The sequence below is a fragment of the Periophthalmus magnuspinnatus genome, chromosome 17 (assembly GCF_009829125.3).
Source record: "Periophthalmus magnuspinnatus isolate fPerMag1 chromosome 17, fPerMag1.2.pri, whole genome shotgun sequence".
Taxonomy (NCBI): Eukaryota; Metazoa; Chordata; class Actinopteri; order Gobiiformes; family Gobiidae; genus Periophthalmus; species Periophthalmus magnuspinnatus.
Window position 1 is genome coordinate 22,493,236 of NC_047142.1, and position 19,725 is coordinate 22,512,960.

At 37.3% G+C, this 19,725-nt stretch overlaps 1 protein-coding gene across 4 annotated transcripts in view; it reads left to right on the forward strand.

Moving 5' to 3' along the window:
• astn1 (astrotactin 1) overlaps positions 1 to 19,725 on the forward strand; it is a 346,588-nt gene that overhangs the window by 78,070 nt on the left and 248,793 nt on the right. For all 4 annotated transcript variants that reach the window (XM_033982710.2, XM_033982711.2, XM_033982712.2 and 1 more), the window contains exons 3-5: positions 9,309 to 9,565; positions 10,420 to 10,562; positions 13,630 to 13,779. In XM_033982710.2, the coding sequence (XP_033838601.1) occupies positions 9,309 to 9,565; positions 10,420 to 10,562; positions 13,630 to 13,779 (550 nt within the window). The remainder of the gene's footprint in view (positions 1 to 9,308; positions 9,566 to 10,419; positions 10,563 to 13,629; positions 13,780 to 19,725) is intronic.

Consider the following 19,725-nt stretch of genomic DNA (forward strand, 5'->3'; position numbering starts at 1 on the left):
ATTTTGTGAACAATTTTAATATTTTTGAATGGCCAAAGTTTATTTTGGGCACTGTGCAGTTGGAGCACAAATCACTGACATCCCACTTTCATTTAAACTAATATATCTTCAATGATACTATTACATTTTGATATGTCCAACCAAACTTCATTTTCCTGGTTTTAGTGTAATCTTCATCTCAGGCCTTTCCTGTGTTATAAAACCCCGATAGTGTAAGTGACAGATTGATCGCTGCACTCTAAAACATGCCCTCTGTGATATCTTGATAATATCCATGCCTTCCTCTTTCATTCAGGACTTCAGCCCAGAGTTCGGTCTCCCAGGCTAGAGCGGTGCCATTAGACCATCATGGCCGCCCGTTAGTAAGTGGATTACAGAGCAGCAGCACTGGCACGCTCCTCTGTGTGGTTTGGTTTTATTGGCTTTATGATATGACACAGTCCACTTAAGCACTTTGATTGGTCTAATGCTGGACATTAAACAGCTTTTTCCATAGCGTCTGTGTTAGCTGTCTGAATGCATGGCGCTAATGCACAGTGATGGCTTTGGATTACATTTGTCACCGGCTCAAATCTGATAGAGAGACATTTGAAGTGTCTGACATTTGACATTTCAAGTTCAGAGCGGAAGGCAAGAAAGATTATAGCTGTGTTTAGTTTTTTGATGTGTCGGAAAAAAAGTATGGGAAAGTACAAGTAAGGATCTATTTTTTTCCATTTGGGATATAATAAGTGAGAAATGGTCTGGCTGAGAGAACAGGATGTAGCCACATAGTAGTAACAAATTCTTTGCTGTTCATGAGCACATAATGTCCAGTGTGTAACAGGATTACAGTTTACTTCATAATGATGCAGAGATTAGATTGAAAAAAAAAAAAAAGTAAGGAAGTATGTATTTATAGAGCACCTTTCACAGAGAACAACTCACAAGGTGCTTAACAGGAAAAAAAAAAAAAAAAAAAACATTAATAAAAAGATAAAATGAAGAAAAAAATATAAAATACAATACAGTCCAAAAAATAAATAAAATCATATCAATAAAAAGATAAAATGCAGATATAAAATACAATATAGTAAAACAAATAAAAAATAAAAATCTGATTAATAAAAAGATAAAATGCAGGAAAGATTATAAAAATGCAATACAGTCAAAAATAAAAAATAATATATATATATATAATTAATAAAAAGATAAAAAGCAGGAAAGACTATAAAATACAATACAGTCAAAAATAATAATAATAATATTAATCAAAAGATAAAACACACAGTCCAAAAAAAACAAACAAACAAAGAAAACACCACTGCGAAACACCAGCTCAGCAAAGAAAAAACTATACAGGTGAATCTTCAAAGTACTTTTAACTGACTCGACAGATCTTGCTGTTTTAAGATCAAGGGGGAGTGCGTTCCATAATTTAGGTGCAACAGATTCGATTGCTCGGTCACCCCTTGTTTTGAACCCTGTCTGTGGAACATTTAACAGCTGCTACTCCCCAGACCTGAGACTATGACCTGGCACATGCCTGTGGAGAAGGTCAGACGGGTAACGTGGGGCCGGTCCGTTATGAGCTGTGTAGACTGTGACCAGGATTTTGAAATTGATTCTGTGGAGAGAACAGAAGCACAGAAGTGATGTGGCAGTATCGGGGGATTCTAGTCAGTAGCCTCGTTTCAGCGTTGTGTATTAGCTGAAGATGATCTAATTGTGTGTTATTGAGACTGAAGAAGGGTTGAGTTAATGTAATCAAGGTGTGACAAAACACGAGTTCTGAACGGGGCAGTATAGGTCTGAGTTTGGATATGTTTTTGAGGTGGAAGAAGCATGTGCTGGACAAAAATTCAGGGGCCTGATCAAAAATGATTCCAAGATTTCTTAAGGAGACATGAACGTTAGAATTTAAGGTCCCGATGCTTTTGAAAATCTTGGAGAACCTCTGTTTTAGTTGCACTGAGTTGAAGGAGGTTGTTTGTGAGTCACGACAGTCAAGCAAGGTTTTGAAATGTTAAGTGTCTTCAGGGTCAAAGTAATACTACAACTGAGTGTCATCTGTGTACATACGGTAAGACATTCCCTTAAATTTGCCTGTTATTTCACCGAGTGGAGGCAAGGACGGGGCAAACAAAATTGGTCCTAGCACTGACCTTTGGGGAACACTGCAGGACACTGGGGTGATGTTGACATAAAAGCATGTTGACATAGAAAATCTCCCTGACAAATAAGAGGAGAACCAACCCAAGGCACTACCAGAGATTTCCACACGTTTTTCTAACCTGCAGTGGTCCAGGGTCGAAAGCCACACTGAGCTCTAACAACACAAGGACTGTACTTAGACCACTATCAGAGGCCATTTGGATGTCACTGTGCACTTCTGTGTCACTTCAAAGATTGAAATTTGACAAAAATCTGATGTCTGCTGAGAACAGGGATCATTTGATTGGCAACAGCCTTTGCTAAATTTTTTTTGAGATGAAAGGCTATTTTGAAATTGGTCTGTAATTGCAAGGTACAAAAGGATCAAGAGTGCATTTTTTGGTAGAGGATGAACAATAGAGTGCTTGTAATGCGTGGGGAAGCAGCCAAGGACCAGGAAGCAGTTGATGATGTGAAATAGTGTCTTTTCAAGAAGATAGCTGGCAAATATCATTAGGGCAAGATGAGGTCTTCATACATGTGACAAGCTCATCTAAGTTATTCAGGGATATGCTTGTAAATTACTCAAGAATAGGTTGATGTGTGGGGGGGATCTATGTAGGTGACCAAATTTGGTGAGATATTAGCCCTCACACCTGCTACTTTGTGAAACCTTTTTTGCATTCTTCATAAACAGTTTTCAGAAGATCAGAACAGGGATGGCATTTGGGAGGACAAGGCCATTTATGGAGTCAAAAACAACTCTGGGATTTTGCTTATTTGCACTAATAAGATCTATGAAAGAGGCCGCTTGAGCTTCTTCAGTTGCCGTATTAAGATTAAATAAGAGCTCTTTAAAATGGAGGTGATGGACTAGGAGCTTGGTGGATTTTAAGTAGCGATCAGCGTGTTTACATTTACCTCTGAGGTCCTGAGCATCGGGTCTAATAGATGTCACTGTTTCAGAGGTGCAATATTATCAAAAGCAACAGAACAGTGAGAGTTGAAGGTTGAAACAATGGAATTTACATCCTGGGCATCTCCAGAAAAAAACATCAAATTCTTACTAAAATCTGAACAAAATATAGCAGCTGTTGAATAGGGCTGGGTATCATTAAGAAGTTACTGATATGATACATACCTCGATACATAGGCCGTGATATGATATGTATGTTGATACAGTGCACTGTCGATTCGATACAATATGATACGATATACTTCAAATCGATTTGATATGATTGAGTGAAAAAGAAAGGCTTTTCAGGATCAACCCATTTTCACAAAAAAGAACTATTAATTGTATTTCATTTTTTATTTAGCTTTCATTTATTGAAGATGGATTAACATAACAGTGCATTTTGTTTTGTGCATTTTACCAACTAGAAAAATACATCAGACTGTTACATTGGCCAGTATTACTCATCTCTAAAGGATCACAACATATTTACTAAATCACAGCTGTGATACTAAAAGTCTTTATTAAACCAAAGTTAATATGAAATAAACCTTTTTTAATCATCAAAACAGTCAATCAAATGTCAAATGTTCTGCATAAATGAGTTTTTTTCTTCTAAACAAGCCACACAAATGTAGCATTGTGACAGAATAGTTTGGTAAAATATCAAAAAAAGAAAATACTCTTGGCGATATATTAATACAGCAGAAAATGATATCAATACTGTATCATTAAATGAAATGATACAATATATCAATATTTTGATATTTTTGCAAACCCCTACTGTTCAGTCATTAAGTGTAAGAACATTTAACCTGCTTAACAACTGTGATTTCAGGTTTATGGGATATATCGAAGAGGATACTGTTGTGATCTGTCACACATAACTCTTCAGATCCTACCATATCTATAGTGAGCCCATGGGAGACGATATGATCTACAGTGTTACCCGTAATATGTGCGGGGCCATAAACTTGCAGGCAAAAGTTTAAGGATACAGTAAGATTTATAAAAATGCTTTGCAAGTTTGTTACATGAATCATTGATGGGCATATTAAAATGTCCAAGGAGGATATATTTTTTTCCCAAGTTTAATAAGAGGTTTAAAAAATCACTGAATTCTGGTAAAATAAAACATGGCATTTGGACCAGGGGGGAGGTTAAAGCATAATAAAAAGGAGGAATCCAATTTTAAGACTAAAAGTTCAAATTAAGTGAAATTTCCATAATTATTTCTGCATTTGTTCTGCTGTCCCGATGAAATACAGCCTGACGTTTGAGGTGCACATATGAAGCAAACAGTCTGGACAACATCATTCATTTAAGGACATATATGGATCACATCTCTGCCAGGAATGAAGAAGTCATAAAAAAAAAATATGTTGGCAATGGAACAAACATTAACAAGACCATCTTAATTGGCTTATCTTTTGCTGTACATGTGCTGCGCCCTAGTGGCATCAAATTACTATGCACAAAGCCTCTCGCCGGGGTATAAATTGGCCATGGAAATCTATCACGGTTAATTGTCACAGTAGGAACGCTTGCTACGCTAGGCCAACAGGGAGCGCTATCAGGAATGGTACATGTTGTTGCAGGTACTGGTGAGAGAGTAGAGGGCGAAGGGCGTCTAGTGTAAACAGTCATTCACGTGGCAGACCGCACCGCGTCCCTCAAGCTGGCTGTCAAGACGCTGTTTCCCTGCTTATTAAGATGCAAGCCGTCGGGCCAAAGCAGTGAGGAGTGCTTCCAAAACAAGTTAAAGTTATCAATGAAAAGCACATTGGATGACCCGCATGCTGAGGGGAGCCAATTATTGAGTGCTGAAATTTTGCTGAGGCGGCAAAACCCACAATTCATACTGGGGAGGGGGCCTGAAACGAAGACATTTAGTCTCGGGGAATGCAACAGACGAAAAAGTTAATTGAATTGTTTTTTTTTTGTTATCTCAGAGTGCTCCAGTGAGGTGTCATTGGATCCGACGTGAGCGATAACTCTATAGATTGTGGCCGGAATTGAACGGAGCAATGAAGGGAGATCAAATCTGGAGCAGTGGCCCCGGGACTGCAGCGTGCAAATAAATAAATAAATAAATAAAATAACATCAGCCGTGTTTTTTTATGCTGACACAATAGAAAAAAGGAAATAAAAGCTATGGAACAACCTGATTTACTGTTATGTCACTGATAATCCCATACTTTTGAGGTATTATGAGATATGACGACACAATCCCGACCTCTCTTGTTTTTGGGCGGAGTCAAAGTTTATCACAAATTGTTTAAAATCATATTTGAGAGAGAGAGTCTTAAACCCCAAATATATCATTGTTTATTATTGCATTTTTTTAATCAGTCAAGGAGAAAGCAGTAATAATAAAGTTATTTTCTTGTTGACTTTGAAACTGTTGAAACTCATATTTTCCAAACATAATGAGTTTGTTCTCCCCATTGACCAGTGTGAATGCAGATTAACACTATAATTGGTCTTTATCATAGTTCTATTGCTTTATGCCCTTGACTATGCAGATGAAGCAAACACGTTATGCAAATGCCTCTTTATTTTCTGCTAATTTAAATGGGAGCCTATGAAAGCCTATTTTTTGTTCACACACTCTGAAAAGGGATTGTGTATGTAATGATTAAAATCCATTTCTCATTTCATCTCCGTTGCTCATCGGCCCATATTTTTGAATGAAAAGATGCACCCTGTTTTTTTCTCCTCCATTTGAAATTCTTGTGTTGTGAATGAACAATTGCGTTTTATCCCTTTGTAACAATTTGTTGTTTTTTTTTCCACAGCAAGTTCCTCTCTGCGTCACTGATAGGAGAGGGAAATAGGGGTGAAATTGTGTTATTGTCAGTTGAAGTGCATGGCAAACTCGCACAGGCGCTCATGGCTGGAGGGAGCTCAGGTCTAATTGTAACTGTAAAGCATGTAATTTCCTATAAAACATTTTCTATAATGCTTTTAACATAAAATGATCTTCTATTCTGAGAAGAAAGAAAGGACTGACCTTAATCTAGAAGTTGCCATGGATACCACCTTTCCATATCATTTTGTACAAATTATATACCGGTACATTGTTATTTATAGGAAGAACATATAAGAGTGCTAATGGAGATCCGTAATCTGTAAACAGAACTTTTTTTTTTCTCCATTGTAATTAATGGGATTTATATTTACCTAGAAGTACTAATCGTATGGGTCAAAAGTACAAGTGGGCGTAGTGGAGTAAGGTGGATTCAGTTTTTAGTGGCTGGTGAGTGTATATAGCATAATTTAATGTATCTTTCTGTAGAGTTAGGCTTGTCACAATAACAAATTTTGAAGTACAATGCACACAGAGATATACTGCAGTAAACGAAAATACTGAAACTACTTTATGGCTGTGACGCTTTAACTTTAAAACAGGATAATCCCAGTTGACAAATGTTTAAGTAGACGGTATCATTAAAAGACACGTCCATATAGTGATTGTCGTGACAGGCTTATGTAGAGTTTTCACGTTTTTGTTACAATATACAGTAACGTCCCCGAGGATATGCATGCAGTACTGGTTATACAAAATGAATTAATGTGAGACGTGATGGTTGTCTGCCAGTACAACAATTAAGCAAGATCCCAGACAATGACACAAGGGTGGTAAAAATGCATTATTATTAAGTGATAAAAGAGCCACAGTGCCTTGACAACGTAAGATCATCTCCAAAATCTGTTACTGTACTGTAGTTTTTGTTGTAGTTCTATATTGTAGTATTGAAGTCCGTGTTTGTGTGAATCAAAAGCAAATCATACATAAGGGTAAGAACAACATGTATCCTTTCGAAATCCTTTATCTCTCCGTGTCATCTTCCATTTCCTGTTGTTTTTGAAGTGACTCACAAATTCAAATGGTCATAAAACACAAATCTGCCTGGTAAACTAGCATGTATTTGGTGATATTCCCGCTGACAAAGGCTGCCTCTCTCTATATGTCTCCATTGCTGCGTGCCTTTGCCTCCCTGTCATATCTAGCCACATGTGCTGGGACACATTGTCTGATTCGCACTCTTTTTTGGTCTTTTTTGTGTCTTTGTTGTCCTCCGGCTGCTAAAGTGCGTGACCCACATCTGTCTGTCTGCTGCCTGTTCTCTACAGCTGCGAGTGTGTAGCCCTCCAACACCCAAAACTGACACATAAATACTTAAAATGACAGAGGATTGAGGCAAATTAAAGTGGCTGTGTGACCTAACCCAGTCAACCTCTATAAAACAGCACTGGATGAAACAAAAGGAATTTCATTTGTTGTTACAGTTTGGATTTAACTGGAAATGACTGACATCTGGAGCTTTTTAAAATTTTATTACAAAAGGTATTACAGATTACAGATTACATACAACAGCGGTCCCCAAGATTTTTCCTTCTAAGGACCGGTAATGAACATAAAATGCGAAAAACTCCTACACAAAGTAATTCAAAGTGCTTTACAGAATAAGAAAGTCATTACAATCACAACTCAAACTAATTCAAACATAAATAGTCATCATAAAAGAGAAAAGTGCAGAATAAAAACCTTTGAGGTCACTAGAGTGTGAGATGGTTCATATGGCACTAAGATAGTTTATAGTTATAGCCATAGTTTAAAAAAATATATTATGTATTATTAAAATATCACGTTTGCTGTTTACAAGGTTTTCAGAGTAAAACACATGCATATGGTAGTAGACTAAAAAGCTCCTTTTAAAAATACATAATATTTTCCTTTGGGTTCTGATACCAGATGGCCTGCAGTACGGTTTTGGGCCCCAGTCCGGTGGTTGGGGCCCCTTAACATCAACGAAATTGACACAAAATATATACCTATTTTGTGTCTTAATCGAATCTTAAGGAGCAAATAATTTGAAGCAGTACTACGTTGTGTCATAAATTGCCATATTTACACAAAAACAAAAACTTGTCAAATCACAATTATTTGGAAATCAGTGCACAACTTCACTTAATCCCCACAAATGTGTTTATCGAGGAGTAAATGATGAGACTTTTACAAACACTCTTTGAAAATGATGTCCTTTTCATCATGCACTGTGATTACTTTCATTCTGCACAATTATTTAGCAAAATTATTCCAGCTTTAGTCACAACGAGTTCAAACTCCTAAAAGTGAAGTAGTGCAGACTTCATTAGAGATAGAATGTGTTGAGTTGAAAAGCTGAAAGTTTTAATGGCCGACCCCTGAAGGTGAACGGACTGCGCTGGGTAGAGTAAAATGAGAGCTGCGTTTAAACAATGTGGGTGTTATTGGCTAAAGAGCATTTGTAACCTGCCTTTTATTTTTACTTTAACTTTTGGCATCTCAACACAAATCCATTCTACTTGGCAACTGTTTTTACCAATAATTAATAAAATGTAAAAAGTAATGAAGGTTCATTGTGAAACTTCTGGTGGAAACTTACTTGCCTCCATCAAGATGTTGGTGTTTAGATTAAAATGTTCCACAGCATGGCATAAAATTTTTAAGCAAATGATGACACACAGGCCAAGTTCATGTCATTTTTCATTTATTTATTCCTTTCCAGCACACGTATCAGGCACATCCAAAACACATGTCACAGATTTGTTCCTGTACAAGCTCGAAAAAGAGTAGGAGGAAGAAAACTTGAGTCCCACCCCTGTCTTCCATTAGAACATAAATTAAATGCTTTGTTTAAACTTCCTATTCAGTTGAAAAAAGAAAAAAAAGAATATATATATACCTATACACATATACATACATGCACACATATTCATACACATAGACTCTTTCAATTCATGACAGTAAATCCAACAAAAGGTCACTGACAATAATTTAGATGTACGGTGTTACTATAAATGACATGAAGTATTTATAAATTGCAACAGAAAGAAAAACATACCAACAATGGTAAGAACAAGAATACAGCAATGGTAAGGAAACACTAAGCATAAAGTAGAACCAACACTGATACAGAGAAAGTGCAGTATGACTTTATATTTAAACTGGCCTAAATTACAGATCAGATTTGTGGAGAAGTGGACAGAAATAATACAGCTTTCAGTGTTTTTTTTTAACAATAAAACACCACTATTTATTAATGCTAGTGATGATAACAAGCAGTTAGCATATCCAAGACTTAATGCATCTGTCATTAACATAAATAATAATAATCTAAGGTGTGCGCATTGTTGCTCTATTCTAACTGTGTTGTTTCCGTTGTCTCCTTAGGGTGGGATGATCGCCCTTCTGCTCTCCGTGCTGTGCCTAGTCCTCATCCTGTACACTAGGAGGCGCTGGTGTAAACGTCGCCGCATCCCACAGCCCCAGAAGAGTGCTAGTGCAGAAGCGGCTAATGAGATCCACTACATCCCATCTGTGCTGATGGGGGGACAGGCCCGTGAGAGCCTCCGAAACTCCAGAGGACAGGGGCCCAACTCCAGCGGGACTCTAAGCATTAGGGAGACCCCCATACTGGATGGATACAAGTAGGGTTCAATGTACACTGACACAAAAACACACCATGCAATATAACACTGCACATTTTTCTCCTCTGATCATAAGGAGTCAACAGTAGAATATGCTTAAACATGAATACAACAGATATTATAGACATTTGACCAGCAGCACACACTTTAATCTGAATTACTAATAAGAGCTTTGGCCTGTGGCCCCTCCCTGCCAAATAAGGTAACTAAAATGATTGGCTTTTAGAGACATGCTTAGTCTGAGAGTTTACACACTTTGTTACCACCATATTGTCCAGCCCTGATTTATTAATTAGTTACACTGGTTGTGGCACACTATGTCTTCTGCTTCCTACTATGAATGTCTTGCCCTATGACACAGTAATAGTTGTAGTGATGACAGGGGGAATCATTCTATCAATGTTCGGTGGGTATTTATGTGCTACACCAATAGTTCTCAACCTTTTTTGTTTTGCATACTGCCAAAGCATCATTTCGCACTCCTGAATACCCCCTATATTGTGTAACGGTGTTTATTATTATTTTTCTTCTTATTCTTCTTATTTTTTATTATTATTATTATTATTATTATTATTATTATTATTATTATTATTATTATTATTATTATTAATTTAATATTTGTTTATTTATGTCTATTATAGACAATAACAATGATTCTGTCTGTCTTCTTGTTAATGATATTTCTGTCAATATTATCCTACATAAACATTAAAATATATTCCTAACATTTTAAATTCAAATACTATTCAGTTCTATCTTTCTTTTAAATCTGAAATCATTCCATGTACCCCAAGAGCATTTGTGTCCTTGGGCTCCACATGCTGTCACTGTGATTGTCTGATGCTGTGTCGCAGGTATGAGTATGACATCACTGACCTGAGGCACCACCTGCAGAGAGAGTGTATGAACGGAGGGGAGGAGTTCTCCAGTCAGGTGACTCGCACCCTGGACTCACTGCAGGGCTGCAACGACAAGAACAACATGGACCTCACACCTGGTAAGAGCTCATGTTCAAGGAGGTAAGAGAAGAAAGAACAAGCTAACTCTAGGTCACAATCAGAGCGATATGACAGGATTTATTTGTGGTTGAAGTATGTTTCTTGTCGACCTTTATCACTTCATCATATGGATTAGAACACGTACGCAATCACAGATCATCAATACTTCTACTACAACTGTGCACATGTACTTACAATACCTTTAAATTACTCTTAAAGATAGACCGCGTAACGTTTTAGGAAGGTGTTCGCAACCAGCTCATCTGCTAAAAACATACGCAGAAAAATATCCATGCTTACTGTAAGTGGGATGACTTTGGCCTGGTGGAGTTACCTGCTTGTTTCCATGGAGACAGATAAGCCAAAGCAATAACATCTCCGCTATTATGAGGTTGAGACTCATCATCTGGGACCAACTGGAATAGAAGCAATTTAATATTAATGACATTCTACACATAAAAAAATTAAGTTGATAAATAGTGATACAATTACCGACACAACAACATGACAACTGGATCTTTGTGTCATGTCTCTAAATAATTGCCGTCATGGCAACGAGGATAATCAGATTACGTTAATACTTTTTTTTTTTTTTTTTTTTTTTTTTTTTATATATCACCATAATTAGACTGTGTTTTACACCTGTGGGTTTGCTAACACACAATAATTAAAGGGCTTTCCCATCTGCCAAGCATTTTATAGTAGTTGTATAGTAGTAAATAATTAAGTTATGGTGGAGTTTAGCGTTGTCCTGTTGGGATTGAATCTGTGAAGTGAAGTTGTTTTGAAGCATGTGGCCCTCTGAATATGAATAAGGGACGCTTCTTGGCTGTGCATTATTGTGAGATCCTTTATGATGACAGAGCGCTCACTCGGTGCTCCTCTAAAAAGCCCGACAGCCCCGCCTCACGGAGCAGTAATTCCAGGCATTATGCATTTAAGATAGAAGAGAGCTGTTAGTGCAATGGACTGGAAAAAATGGAGGATGCAAGCGCTGAGCTATGCATAGAATATTCATACACACAAACACTGCAGAGGTCATCAGTAATTTGTATTAAACCAGCAAGATGTCACTTGTGATTCCAGGGACCTCTCCTACAGATGGGAAGCTCATCATACATTGTTTATTTGTTTGGCACAGCCTATCAGGTATTTTAATGAAAAAAAGGAAAAAAAAAACATGTTATTATGTTTGACCAGCACATACCAGAATGAGTCATAGTTATTTGTTCATATTTGTTAGCAGACATTTTGTAGATATCTTCTGGGGAAAAAAATTATTTAAAAAAATAAAATGAATTACCTATAAATGAATAGCTGCAACTCTTTATAATTCAAAATATTACTATACTATAATATATATAAAGGAAGCAAATAGGATTGGAATGAAAAAAATAAGTAATAATAATAATAAGAAGAAGTGTGTTTACAGAAAGTTTCAGTTGTTGCCATTGCAGTTCCTTAGATGATGGCCTTTAAAAACATACAAGAAAAACCAAGACAGATATAGTATATGTCGATCCCCTGCTCCAGCCTACTAAATATTTTTATTTGAGTTTGTAGGTGAAAAGAACTTATCTGGCATCGGAGCTAGAGTTTTTGAGAATTGCCATTATTTATCGTACTGTCTATTTGTGACTGACCAACCCACAGATGGAACTTTATTAGTCCCTTGGGCCCAGATTCGCCCACTGCCACTCCGACCACGGCCATAAAAAATAATAGAAACACCAACACACCATGTATCTATATAATCAGAGGAAACTCAGCAGAACAGCCAGCTAAATCATTTTTCATATTTAATGACCACAGATCAATCAAAGAGCAAATATGTCCTCAAAAAAACTGAGGCACATTATCAGATTGTAGTTTTTTTTGTCAATCTAATCTCTAATTCATCTGTATATACACAACTTGTATGTCAATGGAAAGCAAAAAAGAAGAAAAAAAACATCTGAATCCATACATGCCATGGGTTTTAGTCTTCTCTTTACTATCATCAAGGTAATTGAAGTCAAATGTGCAGAAAACTATTTAAATTAATTGTTTTTAAAAATGTCTCATTCCTATTCTTGTTTTTCCATTAAAAGTTGCTTTCCCAGGCTTAAAACTCGTGTTTTTGGGTAAACCAGTCATTTAAATAATAACTACTACAGTTTTAGGTACCCCGCCCCCGCCCACATACATTGTGTGCTGGTGACCATTTTGCTAGTATTAGCTTTAGCACCATTGTCATGTACCATGCACACGTACATGTCACTCTGCCAGCGTAAGAATGAAATTATGAACATTTGAGAATGAACAATATTATAATTTAATTATGTTTAAGTACATTTCCGTATTACACATTTTACACAAATCCAAACCAGCCTTATTATGAGTCAAACTGTAACATTAATTATTTGGAAATGTTATTTATTGGCTTTCTGAGACAGAATTTGCATTTTTACCTCAATAATTGATTTATTCTGACACATCTGCTGATGCCTCCCATTGCAACTGGCACATGGAGCAGTGCAGGACGACTGGACTTTTTCCTACTAAAAACAATGTAAAATTGACATGTTTTGTTTCTACCATTAATTGGTCCTAGAAGGTACCCCCAAAGTTTAAAAAGCAATTTTCTTTTTTAATTTAGTATTTTTGGTCGGAGCGGAATTGAAATGGTTGTGTTTGACTATAATGCCCTTATTCCTAATGTTATATAATACTAAGGACGGTAGTAGTATAGTAGTGTTATAATTATTTAACAGCAGGCCTGGTAAACCCTCAATTTATATGTACTTTTCCCTTCCAAGGATTTGTCCAAAAAAGGCCTGCGTGCTTAAATGATCACAAAGTCTGACTCATAATAGCTTATTTTCATGTAGACCTTCATTGGTCTCTAACTGTCCTCGAGTTACTTTTACTGTGATAATGTTCCTTTTGTTACAGTTTAATTACATTTGTAGCTAATTACTCCTCCACAAGCTGCTAATTTTCTTTGCTAAATTGTACTGTATTTCTGTGTTGCAATAGCCCACCTTGTTCTTTGTACTTTGTACGATGATTGTGTATCTTTTGCAGTGAGTGATAACACGAAGCTGGCTCTGATGAACAAATACAAGGACAACATCATTGCCACGAGTCCAATCGACAGTAATCACCAACAGAACACTCTGCTGCCACACAACACATCCACCAGCCAGCGCAAGAGGCTCTCCAGCAATACCAGAGGTGAGTCAGATAAACCAGAGCCTGGAGAAAGCAGCAGGACATACACGTTCAAGTGTTTACTATAAAGAGTAGGGTTGTCAAAAATAGTGAAAATCAGAAAATTAGTATTGAAACTTATTTGAGCAGGTATCAATACTAAAAAAAAAAAAATCTTTCCCGAAAAGCTTTAGAATTATTTTGAGCTGTAACAAGTATAAGACACACAGACTAGTGTACGTCCATGGACCACTATGGAACCTACCTGAACCACTGAGGGATTACACAGATATAAGGCCACATGAGAATATAAAAGAAAGTACTGTTATTTAATGTTGAAAATGAGGAAAGGAATTATCTATTGTCTAAATCAGGCATGCCCAAACTGTGGCCCGGGGACCAAATGCGGCCCTCAGACCAATTTTTCTTGGCCCTCAAGCTTCCAGGTGAATTGGCCCATATTACTTTAAACAATACTTTTTACTGTAGATTTCTGAAAATCTACTTTAATGAATGAATAAAGGTCTAGTGGTTCAGTCTAACTTGTAATAATAACGCAGATTTGAAATATTCACTGTATTCGCGACCAGTCTATGGCCCTCAATTGGCCCTCAACTTTGTCTGTGTTTTTATATGTGGCCCTTAATGAGAAAAGTTTAGACACCCCTGGTCTAAAGAAAGAGTCGAGTTTCAATACTAAGGCTCAATACCGATTTTGATACCACAATAATTGTAATAGTAACATAATAGTAATTTCTTTAATATTACTATGTGGTCTTATATTAGCTCTGATATAAATGAAGAGCATTCTGTAACTTTTTTTTTTTGTATCAGTACTCGAGTATCTAATATTTGAGTATCTAATTTCTATACCAGTTTTTAACCTTGATTAATAGGCAAACCTTTTAATAGATTTAGAGTAACAATCATCAAAAAAAACAAAAAAAACAACAAAGATCCCAAAAATTCCAAGGTACAACATCATATCACAGGAGGAAAGGTTATTTTTAAGGCAGTAACAAAATCTCAAATTCCATAATGCAGTGCCAACCTTTGATACAGTGCACTGCGTTAGTTTCGATTCCACCATCTCCAAACTTTTCTTGGAATCTAGATTTTTACCAGCTTCAACAAAACTAGGTCAACATTTGCGATTACTAAATTGGGCAGTAGCAAATGCAATATAGTGCAATAAGTGAGACAGAACGCAATCAATTATGTATAATATATTTTAAGGACTTGAGCTACTAGTAAGTACCTATTCATTTTGCAGGTGCGATGATCAATGGCCAGAAGCACAAATCTTTTATCATCAAGTATTTATCACAGAAGGCTGCATACCAGGCCAGAAATCACAGAGAGTCACTGAATGCCACTGCACAGTTTTAATCATTGACAACAGCGAATGCCCTTTACAAACTCCCAAGGACCACAAGGCATTTTCAACTCTTTAGACAGGGGTTATCAATAGTGCAGCCGTCCAGGAGTTATTGTAAAACGTGTAGGTCGTTTTAGGCCGCTGAAGAGGCTGTGGCATATGAATTGAAAAGCACTTGACGCAATAGTACTTAGTTTAACTGTGTGACTCCCCACTAAGATAAAACTAGGGTTCCCGGTGGAGCCAATGTTCGCCAATTATCCTAAACAAAAGAAAAATACCTGTGACATTTCAAAATGCCATTTTTGAAATTTATAGTTCGCTTCAGATCTGTGTTCTTCCTGTAAAACTGTCTGAAGATTAGAAGCAGATGTTAGCAATAAGATTTTTTTCTTGTTGAACTCTCCTAACATGTCCATTCTTTGTCATTTCACTTGAAACCATCCAGCATTTTAATCCAGAGCCTACATATTTCAGGATTCTATCAGGAGACTAACAAGGTCAAAGGTTAAATTATAATAATACGCGTTCTGTATTTGAGGGAGATGTCCACTCACATTTGAACTTTTTGTTGTAACTTTGTCTTGTAAATGCGATTATAAAACCACTATATAACTTTTCTGGTCGAGGGTTGGTCACCTGCCTGTCTCTAAAGATATTATTGCTTTATCTGGAATGTTCCACAGTATGACATTATACAGTCCCTGACAAAAGTCTTGTCGCTTATCCATTTTGTAGAAACAAAAGCTTATAACCTGACTTTAAATTAATCGATTGGTCTTAGAAATGTCTCATATGAAAGCTCCCAAATTATGCTCAATAAACTAAAATAAATTTGCTTCACTGAAGAAAGATTGATCATTTAATGAACACAGAAAGGTCAGATTTTGGCAAGACAAAAGTTTTGTCGCCTACAGGAAATTGAACAAATAATTTACTTCAAATACAAAAACATGTTGCATAACGTCAGTGAATTAAGTAGTGTTGCTGTGAGATCCATATTTAATATCTTGTATGACTTCCATGAGCTTGAAGGACTGCATCCATGCGGTTCGACAATGATTTATACAATTTGTTGATGAAGTCATCAGGAATAGCAAAGAAAGCTGTCTTACATGCCTCCCAGAGTTCATCAATATTCTTTGGTTTTGCCTTCCATGCTTCCTCTTCCATTCTACCCCAGACATGCTCAATGATGTTCATGTCTGGTGACTGGGCTGGCCCGTCCTGGAGCACCTTGATCTTCTTCGCCTTGAGGAACTTTGATGTAGAGATAGAAGTATGCGATGGAGCACCATCCTGCTGCAAAATTTGACCCCTTTTATGGTTGGGAATGTAAGAGGTAGCTAATACTTCTTGATATTTTAGGCTATTGATATTGCCTTCCACCCTGCAAATGTCTCGCACACCCCCATACTGGATGTAACCCCAGACCATGATTTTTCCGCCACCAAACTTGACTGTTTTCTGGATCCATGCGGGCTCCAGTAGGTCCGCTGCAATATTTGTGGCAGCTGTGATGTAATTCAACTGAGGATTCATCTGAGAAATCCACCTTCTGCCACTTTTCCGGTGTCCATCCTTTTAGCAGGCTGTTGGCCTTGACAAGTGCCACACGTTTTTTTTTAATTGCCTTTTGTTTAGTGTTGGTTTCTGTGCACTGAGTCGACCATGGAGGCCATTTCGAGACAGAATTCTACAAACTGTTCTGGTTGACACAGGGACTTGAGGTGACCAGGCCTGGTGGAGCTCTGCTGCAGTGGAAAAGGGGCTGGCCTTGGATTTTCGAATCAACAAACGGTCCTCCCGAGCAGTTGTCTTGCGGGGTCTGCCGGACCTGGGGGCTTGTCAAAAACATCTCCAGTCATTTCAGATCTTTTTCTTATTCTTTGTACTTGACACTGAGACACATTGAAGGTGTCAGCCACCTCAGCAGTGGATCCGGTCTTCAGCCTCTTGATAATTAAGGCTTTGGTCTCAGGGTGGATCTTAGGCATGTTGTCAGAGGTCAAGTTGCAGTTGATGTGAAGGTCTGGTGTGCTGGAGTTCTTTTTATACACACCCACTAATTGATTGATCAGTAACTGATCACAGGTGAGGCTGTAATCTAGGATTGGGTGCATCATATGACAAGGTTACAAGACTTTTGTCTTGCCAAAATCTGACCTTTCTGTGTTCATTAAATGATCAATCTTTCTTCAGTGAAGCAAATTTATTTTAGTTTCTTGAGCATAATTTGGGAGGGTTTTAGCTTTCATATGAGACATTTCTAAAACCAATCGATTAATTTAAAGTCAGGTTATAAGCTTTGTTTCTACAAAATGGATAAGCGACAAGACTTTTGTCATTTATCTCCATCAAGAGGTGGTGGTGCCTTTTAGCAATAAGAAAAACACCAAAATCCACACTCTGGAACGTCCCCAGGCAAATAAGTAATATCTCCATGGTGACAAGCCCCCTTATCTGAGAAGTTATGCATAAAAATATATACATAAGAACCTATTCAAAAACTGTGATAAATTGTGATAATGAAGCAGTGGTGTAGATACCGCTGTTACACATTATTGTCACCCGTTGAGATATACTGCTTTAATCACACTAATGTCTCCTGGTAGTAACTTGACAATGGCTCTTCATTCACTTCCATTCACACCCAAACATGACTCTTGGGCATGTTTATTTCATTAGAACTGAAAATTGCTCATAGAAATATCTTTGGCCACCCTTGAGTATCGTGACGCTGAAATATCCACTGGTGAGAACACAAAAACATCCTTGTACTTTCTTTTATCCAAAATCCAAAAGAACAAAGCTTTTAGTGTGCAGCACTCCTGGCAACTCCAAATGAACCCCAAATTTGAGATTGTAATTTTAAAAAACATGTTTGAATGAATGGCATGCAGCAGGGGGGGACTTTTTGTGCTTTAAACGGAAGTGAGTCAGAGGTTCGCAGCTGTGCACATGAACCGGATCTGTGGTCATTTGTTTTTAATGAGAACTCAGTTGGATTCCTCACATATTAAACGCCACACTGATTTGGTAGTATTCAGCTGTGGTCTGGCAGATATCTGCAGACAAACAATCCCAAAGGACAAGAGAGAGAAAAAATGTCTGATCGGGGATGAGGTGTGAAAATTGGTTCTCAAAGCAGGTGAGAAATGAAACTGAAGTGGGAAAGGTTTTGGTAAAGGGTATTTTATTAGCTTGTCTGGGAATTCAGGGAAGTAACTTTTGCACCTACTTCAACCACTGCATACTGCTGTTCTGTTCTTGGGCAAGACACTTCTACTCTACCTTTCCACTGCCTGTCCTACACTGTCTGTTCTACACTGTCCGTCCTACACTGGTGTTACTGTTACTGGTGTTATTACTGACCGTCTGTGTTCCTGTTGGCTTTGTTGTCTTATCTAATCATCTTAATTTTAATCTGTCTTAAACTGCTAAATGTTAAATTCATTAATAATTACACATTTTTATTTAATGGTAATTAAGGACATCAGCCTTTCCAGGGGTTGTAGGTTGAAGCTAACATTTTTGATGAATAAATAAGTTAAAAAAAAATCGATTTATGTTGTTTCAATGACATTAATAGTTTAATTTTGTCCAGGAGTTGGTAAAATCCACAGTTGGATTTTGATTAAGGAATCCACACATTTGTAATCTGCGTTGGGATTATTGTAATTCTTTGTCTGTGGGGCGGGACCAGGGCTCCCTGCAGCTCGTCAGCTGACAAAAACTAAGAGATGAGAGCACATCACGCCTGAGCTGTGCAACCTGCTCTGGCTCCTGATTTTATATTGGGTTCAATTCAAAATGTTATTTTGTTATGTTACTTTTTCTCTTTATTTGAGGGAGTTACCACAGCTCTAGCCCTGAGGTCAGCTGACCAACTCCTGCTGGCTCTGCCCAAAGCCAGGCTCAAGACCAAAGGTGACAGAGCCTTTTCTGTGGCAGCGCCCAGACTATGGACCAGCCTCCCTCTGTCAGATCCTCACAGTCTTTAAGACTAGACTGAAAACCCACCTCTTCTCCCTGGTTTTTAATACTAGCTAGGCAGGATATCTTGGTGTTTTATTGTTCTTTTTGTCATATGTATGTATCATATTACCTGTGTATTTGTTTTTTAACATTTTATGTGAAGCACTTTGGGCAGCTGAAGTTGTTTTTTTTTTGTTAATGTGGTATATAAATACAATTGAATTGAACTGAAAATCTGCTCAATATTTATTTTGAAAATCGTCTTTGTTGGTTATTGGCTCATGGCACATAAAAAAAACAACATTTTACCGAGGGTCTGATTTGAAGCCACTTTTTTTTTTTTTTTGGATGGGTCTCAAGTTGGCTATTATGTTATCTGCTTATCACTGCTTTGTACCCAAGCAACACTGTGAATATTTAAGTAAGCTCGCCTTTGTTCGCCTCCACATAGTTGGCGGGACGATAAACACTCATTTAGCCGAGATGAGAATTTTAAACAAGATTCATGCTTAAAATGAACCTATTATATTTTCAATGCAGCTAAAGCTTCAGATGTGCTTACCAATGCACTTAATGAACAAACAGCTCTACTCCAATAGCAATTTCAATTCACA